The sequence below is a fragment of the Amia ocellicauda genome, chromosome 7 (assembly GCF_036373705.1).
Source record: "Amia ocellicauda isolate fAmiCal2 chromosome 7, fAmiCal2.hap1, whole genome shotgun sequence".
Lineage (NCBI taxonomy): Eukaryota > Metazoa > Chordata > Actinopteri > Amiiformes > Amiidae > Amia > Amia ocellicauda.
Window position 1 is genome coordinate 27,396,218 of NC_089856.1, and position 12,374 is coordinate 27,408,591.

A 12,374-nucleotide genomic window follows, 5' to 3' on the forward strand; every position below is an offset into this window, starting at 1 on the left:
AGCAAGATAGTACAACCATTACTGCAGAAGTTAATTTTGAACCAATCAATGTCACAGTTTCAAATTGCAGACTAAACTGTTCAGACTACCTGTAAGTGTTGGTATGTTCTGGAATATTGTGATCCAATCTATTGTTTTCTTTATGGATTTAGTCGTTGCAGATTAGTTTCCCTCACCGGCCTCTTGAAATTTCCACACTAATTTTGAATACATTGTAGCAGAACACAGGACTTCCAACAGAGCTAAATATTGTAGTATCTTGCATATTCTTTATGAGCTGTCACTTTAGATCGGCTGTCAAGGATTATTTTAATCCAAATTTGGAGCAAGGTATTAGCTCCACAAATTATAGTAATTCACCTTACAAGATTGTGACTGTGTAATCACATCATTATATACTGTGACGTAAAAAGCCTCTATGTAATAATAATCATAATAACTTTAATGCATTTACAATCACCTATACAAACAATACAGTTGTAAAATATATTCTGTACAGGAAACCATATACACATATTTAACAAGATTACTTGGTCTTCCAGAAATTTCAAATGCATTATTATTCACATTGATGGCATTTCTCATAGGTTAAACATGTACCTTGCCATCAAAAAAACAAAACAAAAATAACAGCTTTGTGCAAATCAAGTTTAACGTTTTTTCAAGAACATGTGGATTACACACATCTCAGACATTACACAACTAGGCTGCAAGCAAACAGATAGCGGGCTTAAATGTTTTGCTAAATTGTGCAGCACGGCGATTCCTTTCATTGTACTCTGGATAACTGCAGTGCACTATGTTCTGGGATGGACAACAAATTATCACTTCTAGAAAGGAACTTTCCCATTCATACATGTAAACTACAAATTTCTGTTCTGTGTTAGATATTCCCTTTTACAATAAAACCGAATGCCATGTGATGAATACATTCTACACAGAGCATAGGTTAATCGTACAAGCTATGATCCAGGGCTGTCACAAGAAACCACTGAGGGGAAAAAGAAGTAAACCAAGGTCAACTGTGAAAGGTTTTTTCTTCACTAATTAACTACAGGAGGTCAAGGTAACCCTTTTGTTTTACTGACAAATATGAACCTCACTGTGTTGGATGCATTTTCTGTATAAATTCTGTAAAGAACAGAACAACGTATTTCATGGATATACGAGTGTAATATATTCAAAAAGAGAATGCTCACATTTATGATCATCCCTTCTCACTTGTGAGAACCAGAAATATGAAAAATGTCATTCAATACATTGCTTCCAAAATATTTATGGGTTTGGACATGGAGGAGGTTAAATCAGGGATTTGAACGGATTTAACGACCAGCTCTGAACTTGCTGGTGATTCAAAGAAACCTGCTGGATTTGTGCACCACTAATGTTGATCACCCTGAACTGTGATCCAATCAAAAGGTGACATGTTTATAGCAATAAACTCAGATCAGTGCCTTTAAAAAAGCATGGTGGAATAGCTGTTGATAAAGATGTGGTTATTTTAATAAACGGATCACTTTCTGAAGAAATCTTGAACAGCAACGTCAACCTGACAGTTTATTTTAGTCAGTTACCTGTGCATCCCCAACTTGATCTGTGAAAACAAAGTTATATTCTGCCAGTCCATCACTAGGGCTCACTTGGAGCTATGAACTCCAGACCAATATCTATGCATAGAGAAAAAATAACTCTGTGTTGCTGGAAATGTACAAATAAATTCAGTGTACAAACTACTATAGGTATATAAAAATAAACTCCACCATATACTCCACCTATTGCCAAACACTCCACAATAGCACTGCTCTGATGTAGACTGTGCAACACATTTATAAAGCAATCTAAATGTAGCAGAAAAGTGGTGGCAGATCCAGACGACCTTACAGTGCAACCCAATTTTAACCTTAACATACATTTTTCAAAAGGAAGACCATGACCTGTGTTTGTAATACAAGCTGAAACAAACTTCTTCAAACTCATTCCTAGAGAGCTATGGTCTGCGGTGTTACACTAGTATAAATTAGACTGAACTGACTGGAATGCAACATCACTGGTCTAGAAAAGGAAGCTTTCATGGATTCAACAAAACCTGAGTTAGCACGGTCATTTCAACAGAGTTAAACATAATCAAAAGCTGCAATCCAAGCAATGGAGGATACATTATACACATGCATAAAAAAATTATTATAATTATATATATATATATATATATATATATATATATATATATATATATAAAAATATATACATTTTTATTAAAAAATACTTTTTATTTTTTTTTCAGATCTGTGCATTTTTCAATTGCACAATTCCAATACCCAGGAACTGAAATGCAATTGTACAACTGTTTCAAACATTTTATATGCAAGTTTTGGTGAAGTATCTGCTTTTGAGGGTGGGTTGCATCTATAATTTACTACTGGTATTTATTTTGAACTTGGCAATATAATAACAGGTAAGACTAGCCAAGGTTTCGTGTAATATATTGTCAGGTTGCTTCACAGACATTTTTACAAACATTTCTGAAATTCTACTCTAAACACTTACAGTAAAAGGAGTTTTTTTGTTGGTATTAGGTAGAGTGTATATGTAATATATCCTAATAAAGAGGTAACCTGCACAGTAAACATCAAGCACCTTTCGGCATAACAACTAGTTATTTTCAATCCTCCTCTGAATACTGATAAGACAATAGCTTTGCCTTATTTGGCTTCGATTCTTGAACAAAAATATTTTTTGAAATATTGTGGAGGTTACATTGATTCTAATTCACATCAAATAGCTTTAGCAATATTTAAGGATAGAGGAAATATGTTTTGTCATGCATGCATACTATACTGTAACATTATATACATAGTATGTTAAAAAAAAAAAGTTTCAATACCAAGCTTTCATTCAGTTTACATTTAGAGCTTGAATTCTGAATTCTACTTTACTTTAAGCAATTAAATGTAGAAATGTGTCAGAAGCTATACGTATAGGTTACTAAGGTTTTGTTTAAATATATGGTGAACATATACTTTTATGAGAAAAGTATCTTATATATTCCTTTATACTGTATTACTTCAGTTAGTTTTTGAAATCAGAAAATCATTGCCTTGCTTTGTCTCTGTAGTCCGTTTGCAACCCAACAATACAATTGTTTTGCAGTATCTCACATAAAACAGTGCACCAGAAAGAATAAACTCAATAGCAACCGAAATGTTTACTGCAAACGTGTATACCCATAGAAACACAATGCACTGGCCAATCAGCAGTTGTGAAGGCGACAATATTAATATTTTAACTGTACCTTACAAATATTTTTTTTTTTCAGAAGCAAGACAGAAAAAACAAACAAAAAAAAGACAGCAAGATTGCCGTCTCTCCTTTGGTGACATCACATTGTCACATAAGTCTTTATCAGGAGCAGTGAAGTAGCTTCGGTACTGGATAGAACAGAAACATTTTTGAGAAATGGAAAAATAAAATATAGATCTCATTAACTTAAAACTCTGTCATATAAACCTCTGCAATCAAACCTGTTAAAACCATTAAATAAAACACCTTAAAAAAACAAACAAAAAGACAAATATATTTGATGCAAATATATAAACTCAAACAATAGAATATTGATATATTCATTCATTTAGAATATATATATATATATATATATATATATATATATATACATATATTCATTCATTTATATTTCTCTTTATATATACTCTGAATGAAACGATAGAGCACTGGCCAGATAAAGGACACTGTTAAGAAGGACAGATACACTTTACCCCAGCCAATCAGTTTTTTTTTTCTCTCCTTTCTTTCTTGTTTTTTTTTTCAGAAAAATAAATACTGGATTGGTTGAAATTTGACCTCTGGGCTGAAATGCAGTTGTGTACAATGAGGGTCAATAGAGCAGATGACAAAAGTGTATCCATTTAAGAATGTTCTGATTCCACTCTAAATGAAGCAGCAGTTTCTCCGTACACAGAAAGGGTGGACTAAAATCAGTGGTGCAAAAAGACAACTGGAAAGTTTGAGGAGCCAGCATCCCCAAAGTGATGGCAGTCATCGCCTAGAAAATAAAGAAAACAGTTGGTTTGTGTTTATGCAACATTTAGATTTTTGCTTACCCTGGAAAGAGGTACAAAAGGCCTACATCTGTTAATTCACAAGGTCCAGTGCAGGGCAAAGCCCCAAATAAACAAACAAAATAAATGCAGAGAGGCGCTCTACCTTTGTCTGACTGTGCCATAGGAGTCAAGCAGTTGGGAGCTAGCCAACTCCAGATTCCAGTCATACATCTCTAATATTTTAAGACATTCTGCTCTCGTCTTCAGTCCCAGGCAAAACAGCTGCTCGACCTACCAGAAGAGGGAATACAAATTTGACTGTTTCCTCTCTTTCTGTAAACAAAATGCTTTGTGTTTCATCAAAATGAAACCTGCAGCACCTAAAAGTAAAACTAGACACACATCAATTATCCGAATTCCAGTAAGATAGAAAACATAAATCTGTATAAGTTGATTGAACAGTCCTGCAAATGTAGTTGAAATTTGCAAACCAAATTCTTCCGGTTTTAATACTGGATTATTACTGGGTCTAGTTGTGGTACCTTGAGATAGTGCACTGCTTTCTGGATATTCCAGCCATGATTCTGGAGAGCAGTCTGGCATTCTTCAATTGTCACCCCATGGACTGCCTCCTGCACCTGCACAAAAACACACAAACCTTGCTTAGGTAACAAACAGGATGGCTTTTCTGTTGTGTTCAATGACCACAAGAAAAGCATTAATCTAGGATCTGAAAGCCAGAAAACAGCTTCTCATGGGACATTAAACCTGTGACAAAGTCAGCCATATATCTGAATTAACCTAGGCCTTGTCTTCTTCAGTGAGCAATGAGCTGTGAGTATCGATCCTTTCTAGGGCATTACCCACTGCATGTACACTGACATACACGAAGGATTCAGACACTTACTAAATTGACTTTATCAGAAGACCTGGCTCCATCTGCTTTCACAGCCGGTCCATCACAGCTCACCCTCTGCAGGCTGTAGGATGCCTTTATTGCAGTCTTGACCCCGGGGTTGCTGTTGTTAGAGGAGAAGTTGGCTTTGAAGTCCGTCTGTTGTTGCATCATGGGTCGCACAGTGGCCGTGGTCACCGTGCGCTTGGAGGAATTGTCCTCGGGGCTCTCAGCCTCCTTAAAGAACTTCTCGTATTTGTCCAGGTAGTGGGGCCTCTCAGGGAGGAGGTAGTAGTGAGTGCTGCTCACTTTTTTTCCGTCTTTCACAATGGGCAAGATGCATGGGCCCTTTGTGCAGTCTTTCCCCTGAGCTTGGATGACTTTGGGGGTGGCATACTTGGGGTCTGACGCAAAGCTCTGGGTTGTGGGCATTAGCTTTCCAGGGGAGGTGGACAGGTAGGACCCGAAGGACACTGTTGAGCACAGGCTGCTCCTTTGCTGAGGGGAGCCCACATGCAAGCTCATGGGGCTGGGAGTTCTGGAACTTGGCTGGGATAAGGGATCCCTGGGAGGTATTTGCGGAGGGTGGTCTTTGTCCTCCTCCCCTCCGGAGGTTGGAGACAGATCCCCAGACCTGCGTCCGTAATCGTTTCGCTTGACAGGTCGCGGTGGGATGGGGATCCTTGGGGGGATCTGGGGCTTGTCGTCAGAGAAAGAGAGAACAATCTGCTTGTGCATATCGAGGTTCGTCGGGCTGGGGGAGGAGGGCAAGGAGGATACCGCGGGTACGTTCAGCCTCTTCATGCACTCCTGCTGCAGCTCCTCGAAGATCTCTGCCGACTGCGAGAAGTTGTTCTGCCGGCTCTGCCTACTAGGCAGAAACAGGTTGTCCTCCACTTTGGGCTTCTCACCAGAGTCAGTGTCTTGAGAGAAGCCCATGTTAGGCTCTCCCTTTTCTTTGACCTTCTGAACATTGACCACTGCATATTTGCCCTGCACGTCCAGCAGACCAGGCTCAGAACTGTTAATGGAAGACACCTCAATATCTTCCTCGTCCTGAGCTACGTCGTCATAGGCTGGAGGTGGAGGCAGGGGCTTGGAGTCCCAGTCGACCACAGGAGTCGGGTACAGGGGTCGGGGCAGGACTCGTGTGGGACTTTGCGGAGGGGTTTTGTCTAATATGGAGTCAGCCTCTAGTGCCAGTTTTGCTAGTGTGGGTATCTGGATTTCCACAACAGGAGATGGAGTAGATGGGGGGATTTCCTCTCCAAAGTCAATCAAGGACACCTCATTAGGGACAAACCCCACTGTCCTACCTCCCCCACCCTGCCGGTCCCCCATCTTTGTGGCAGAGACCCAGGCGGCAGGTTTGACAAGTTTCAACCCTTTGACTGTTCCCTGCTTTTTAAGAGAAAGTTTCTTCAGGCCAGCAGCTGTGAGATCCTCATCCTCAGTAACAGGATCATAACAGGGCTCTAAGCACAAGAAAAACATTTTTATTTGCATTTAAACTATGTAGTCTCTTATGTAGAAACTAAATACACACTAGATAGTCTTACACTGAGCTAAAAGACAGGCAGTAAACATGACAAACCATTAAGCATTTGAAAGAATGTTTTCAAACCCAATTGTAGATAAAAACAAATGGAATGTTTTTTGCTTTATTATCACAGCACGCAAACTGGGCATGGCAGACGGATATATTGTCTGAATAAAAGTAAGCCCTGTACTTAGAACTGTGGGAAGCACTTAATTTTAAATAAAAGCAAAGCAACACAACAAAAAGGTGAAAAGCAGGATTTAAAAAAGGCTTTTTATTTTAATTTGATTTCATTTTAATAGAAAGCAGGTCTGTTGAGTGTAGTGCTGAAGATTAGGCACTCAGATTAGCACAGCAAAACAGCACACCAGGCACACACCAGTGCAGGGTAAGCCAATGCTGAGGAAGGTGCACAGTATACCTTTGAAGAGTGGAACTAGTATTGAACAGAGAGGGCAGGAACAGTGCTTAAACCAGACTGAGCGTCCAGACTTACTCTTGACAAGAATCGCTGGTTGGGGGGGGCGAGGTGGGGGCTCCTCTGGAGAATGCAAGGCAAGGACAGATGCAAGAGGGCAGAGCAGGGAAATAGATAGAGAAAGAGAAAAAGAGAGAGAATGAAGAAAGGTCATCAGGTTATCACAGGGCATGCACAACTGAGGAAAAGTAAGAATACAGATGGAGAAAAAAAAAAAATTAATTAACCCATAGAAAATAAATCGGGCGTGACAGACTAGAAATGAAGTACTACTCAATTTGAGAGAAAGAATTAATGGATTATATACTCACCAATTTACTGTATGTACATTATTATTTCATGACAGTATTTCTGTGTATCTGCTAAACTGACTAGCATTTATCCATCATAAAAACAGATTACCGAGACTACTACTTCTATTGTACACACCTTTTTTACTACCACATTTTGAAAGTGTGTGTTTACATATCAACGTAGCGGTTTTATTTGTTTGCACAAAACATGAAACCTTTCACTGTATACACAACACTTAACAGAACTGAAACAATGCCATGAAATCCTCACTTTTAGCCCGTCCAGGTAGCTGAGTGGGTCTGGCAGCATTTAGATCCATTCCTAGAACATCAGGGGGATCCATTGGATTGCCCAGATAAAGACTAAACAGAGACACGAATAAAATGGGAAATAAGAAAACATGAAAATCCTCTGATGTTGCCGCACTCCTATGCTATGGAATATTGAGTCTTTGTCAATGCAGGACCAGTGGAATTCTAGTCACTTCACTTAAAAAGTATTGAATTGAGATGTGTTCATTACAAATGTCTGATTTGTAAAATTAAAAAGCACTGTTAAATTATCATATTTGGACAGTAGCCTCAGTAAATTCTCGGCTAAGATAATATATAAATATAAAGATAAACACAAACATACATATGTAGAGAAATATTGAGTAGAGCTCATCAGCTAAATAGTGTTAAACAAAATGTAATAGTGTGTTGGTGCCCTCTAGTGGTGCAGAGAATTAAAGGATGAAGGATTTCTGGTTAATGCAGTGCTTGGGCCTGATGATGTTCTGACTGGTGGAAATACTGGTTACTCTCTCTTTAAAACAAGGCTCTTACTCGTCAATTTTGTCAGGGAAGCCCCAGCAGCGATGAGGGTTGCTGTCTCCGTGTCCTGTGTGGATGAAGCTGTTTTTCAGCGGTCGGCTAATGTCGTGGGCTGACAGGCCGGCCACAGACGTCACAGTGTTTCTGGGAAACTGGCCAACCTTCAGAGTACTCTTATTTTGCCCCCTCCACCAGTAGTTTTCAGCCCTGCAATTCAAATGAAATTCAAATAATAATAATAATAATAATAATATCTAAAAGTACCACACAGGCCTCTGTAGTTGATTAAGAGAATAATTAGAAATGTGATATTAAATAATCTCGTATATGTGGTTTTTCGGTTTTGTTACTTTTACAAAGAACAGTAATATTAAGAATCATTTAAGTTTGCAATATTTTTTATAAGTGACTTGGAGCTGAAAAAGACAACATACACCAAATCACTAGTATAAAATAGAACTCTTAAAACAGTGGAAATAAGTAAAATGCTGTTTATATGATATTATTCACTTAAGGTAAGGTAGTGAAAAGATTGCCAGAGGTATCAGTACATATGTCTATTCTCATTAAGGAGCAAATAAAGCGATCCTTGTTTAATAGTTTATTTTAGTTTTAAATCCAGTCCTGCAGGCACAGATTAGATACTATGTTCAGTGTTTTGACAGTGATACCGAAACCAAGTTTAGCATCACAATACTCGGTACCAAAACAATACCACGACAAAAAATGTATCTGCCAAAGGCAAAAAATAACCATTGGGCTTTTTTATTCCCCAAACACTGAACAATATGCTGATGACAGGGTAGATAAACCAAAATAACCAACCAAAACTACAACACCGTAATAAATAACAGAATATAATATTTCTCTCACAAGCAGGTAATTTGTTACAGAACAGCAGCAAGGAATTTTTTTCAAGGAATTACACATTATAATATTTGAAAAATAAAATCAACCATCAACATGTTCACAGGCAAAAAATACATATTTTAAATGCCATGCTTCCCATTACTGAAAACTGCCCCCTGCCCAATCCAAATTACATTTTGTAAATAATGTGTTTGTTTCATTTTATTTCGTGCTTTTGTTTTGCTTTGTGCAAAGTGTTGAATTACACTCCGCCCCTGCGAAGGTATACGTGTATCTTTGGTCACCTTTTGTGTAGTGCAAAGGTCCGCAGTTCTGCTCAGATCTGCATGGCTCCACCAATGGGACCAATAGAATTCTGCAGATCTGTGTAAAACCACAGAAATCTGCGCTACACGAAAGCGACCTCTCTCTTGCTTGCGGTGGTTTTACCGATGTGCTGCTGTGCAAGTTCATGCTAGTGATCTATCTTTGTAGTAATTTAATTGTAAATCAATAATCTTTTTGTTCTCTGTGCTTTTTTTACAGTAATCATGCAAATACATATAAACATATTATATTCTCTCTTTTTGTTGCACTTGTTCCAAGGGAATGTTTATTGTTGTGCGGGTTAGAAAGAAAAAAATGTTTTTAGTAATTTTATTGTAATAAAGAAAAATATATATTGTCTATTTTTTACAGTGATAATTTAAATACATATAAGCACAGTTAATATGTTGTGATCTACACTTATATGCTTGTAGATACGTTGTACACTGAATTTCTGCAATATTAATAATAATATGTGAAGAAAAGATAAGTGCCTGAATAAACTCCCTCTCAATTTCAGACAAATTACTAGACCAACCTTATTCTCTAGATCATGAAACGCGAGACATTTGACAGAAGTATCGAATGTAACAAAAATTTGATTATCGAACCGTTTTGTGTTTTTAGTATCTAAAAATTATAGATGTTTTGGTATACTGTGCAAAACTACTATGTTCATATCCTTAACAAGGGCCGGATTAAATCAAAACTTTGACCCACCCGCTAATAGAAAACTACAGAACTGTACTCATTTGCAGCTTCATTTTTAGTAAGATGCCACTTTCTTCTAATCATAAATGTAATCGCTATGATGTATGGGTTTGTAGTTTGCTATTAGCAGGTGGGTCAAAGTTTTGATTTAATCCGGCCCCATGTCTAGATTAATTTCTCCTGACACATACTACTGTTCTGGATCAATGTCTAACATTGTACGGACTCTGAAATGCAATTAAATATATATGGGTATATGGCTGTATTTTGATACAAATAAGGTTTAATAATTTGCAGCTAGAATTAAAGACATTTATGTATAACATCTCAGTGACTGACAGGAATTATTACTATGCAATATTTGATGAAAAGCATCTTGGAGAGATATAATCTAGATACACATTTCCTTTACAGTCAATTTGATCATATCACCTTAAAAGAACTCAGTTTCTCCCTAGTTAAATAAGTAATGTCGACTGGGCTGTAAATATTAATCTTCCTTTACAAAAAACATTATAATTGACTTTTGCTACAATAAAGCAGACAGGAGTGAAACTTATTTTTAAGAATTAATTTATGAGAGAATTTGGACAATTCATTTTGGAAAACCAGGCATGTATGTAAATAAACATAACCACAGGCTGATATCAGAAGCCTAATCACAGGCCTTACTCAAAAGGAGACACAATGGAAATGTTTCAGGAATTGAACATTTACATACACTACACTTGCATAGTTTCCATAGAGGAGGTCAAATTTGTGTGAGTCTACTTTGAATACCTACCTGCCTTCAATGATGGTGATTACATCATTCATTTGAATCAGCAGCTTGTCCGGCTCCTCAAAATCTTGCAGGGCCCGCATATCAGTTGGCATTGTCTGGAAGCACAATAATCAATAACAGCCTTTTGTATATTTCCATATTTTCTCATGTCAGCAGGAGATATACTGTGGTGAACAAGGGGCTACAGTGGACATGTTTTGGTAAAACTGAACTAAATTTAATTAAAATAGAAATATGTTTTTCCACAAAGTGTTTATTGCTTATGGTCTACATGGATTTATAAAGCCTTGAGATTCAATAAAGGAGTTTATATGTGTGGGTGGGTTAGAAAGGTCAAGTAAACACACAAGGAAAGTAGGGAATAACTGAACCTGGGACGGGTTAAGGGTGGAGTAGTCTACCAACCCAACCACAATGTACTATAGACCATTGTAATAAATTGGCCACAGACACTCACCTCCACCAGGAACTCCCGTAGAGCCACAAACGTGGGCCTGTCATCAGGCTTCTGTGCCCAGCACTGCAGCATGACGTTGTAGATATCCTGAGGACAGTCCTCGGGCTTGGGCAGCCTCTCCCCTTCCTTATCAATCTTATGAAGAATCTATAGAAGAAAAAAAGTGGAAATCATTGCCAATGTTAATGGACTTACCTTATTCACATATCTGTGTATGGCGTACACTTCATTAATTAAAATGTAGATTTTTCTCAGTTTCCCTCTCAAAATGCTGTTCCTTGTGATCATTGTAAGTGTGTATACACATGGTACTAATGAACAGAACTTATATTTGAGTATAGGGATGCACCGATAAGAAAATTATTGGCCGATACCAATAGCTGATGTTCATATAAAATAATTGGCCGATGCCGATGTTTTGACATTTCTGTAACTTTCTACCCTGTCATTAATTAAATAAAAATGTTGCTTCTGATGAGGTTTCTAATTTCAGCTCATTTTAATTTAATTATACAAGTTAGTTATCCATATATTTGAATAAGAAAAGACTTATACCCCATTCAGACATAAAAGGCCACCAATTTGACATATGGTGTATTTTTTAGAAATAAAAAGTACACAAAGGGAAACTCATCTACAAAGCCGATACATTTCTTTCCTGTAAAGGAGGTAGTCTATTTTACCTCGGATTTGAATTAATGGGGTACAAGCGTTGGTGGCATTTTGTAATTAATACTGTGGTAATAGTTTCAATATGAACATATTATCTGTGATTTCTTTACAGATTAGTGTATTTAATAACGTATAATATAGGCTAAAGCAGTAGGTTAATTAAATATGCATGTAAGTGCACATCTTATTCAAATTCTTCTTAAGATTATTATTCACTACTATAGTAGCAGGCTTCATGCATTGTGCATATGTTATCTGAAATGAGCGGGGAAGGAACATTTATATATATATTTCAGACAGACGAGTTCATAACAGTTTATTACAGTAAGTTGCAAAAAGAACGATCTGTATTTTAAAGATTAAAAAACATCAATGGAAGAACTGTGTGTCATTTTAAAAACAAAGACCGAAAACACTACAAGCGATAGAGCCTGATGTGGAAGGAACTTTTGTGTCTATTTTATTCTTTATGCTTTATGTGATTGGAGACAGCGTAA

The 12,374-nt window shown here is 37.3% G+C and overlaps 1 protein-coding gene across 6 annotated transcripts in view; it reads right to left on the minus strand.

Annotated features, from left to right (window-relative positions):
• Positions 1–417: 417 nt before the first annotated feature.
• tnk2a (tyrosine kinase, non-receptor, 2a) overlaps positions 418–12,374 on the minus strand; it is a 55,969-nt gene continuing 44,012 nt past the window's right edge. For 4 of the 6 annotated variants that reach the window (XM_066708969.1, XM_066708968.1, XM_066708964.1 and 1 more), the window contains 9 exons: positions 11,206–11,352; positions 10,749–10,843; positions 8,090–8,284; positions 7,533–7,624; positions 6,987–7,031; positions 4,963–6,425; positions 4,598–4,693; positions 4,219–4,346; positions 418–4,057 (listed from right to left, as the gene is read on the minus strand). In XM_066708969.1, the coding sequence (XP_066565066.1) occupies positions 4,051–4,057; positions 4,219–4,346; positions 4,598–4,693; positions 4,963–6,425; positions 6,987–7,031; positions 7,533–7,624; positions 8,090–8,284; positions 10,749–10,843; positions 11,206–11,352 (2,268 nt within the window). In that variant the 3' untranslated portion in view covers positions 418–4,050. The remainder of the gene's footprint in view (positions 4,058–4,218; positions 4,347–4,597; positions 4,694–4,962; positions 6,426–6,986; positions 7,032–7,532; positions 7,625–8,089; positions 8,285–10,748; positions 10,844–11,205; positions 11,353–12,374) is intronic. The other 2 variants (XM_066708966.1, XM_066708965.1) reach the window with 1 other exon arrangement.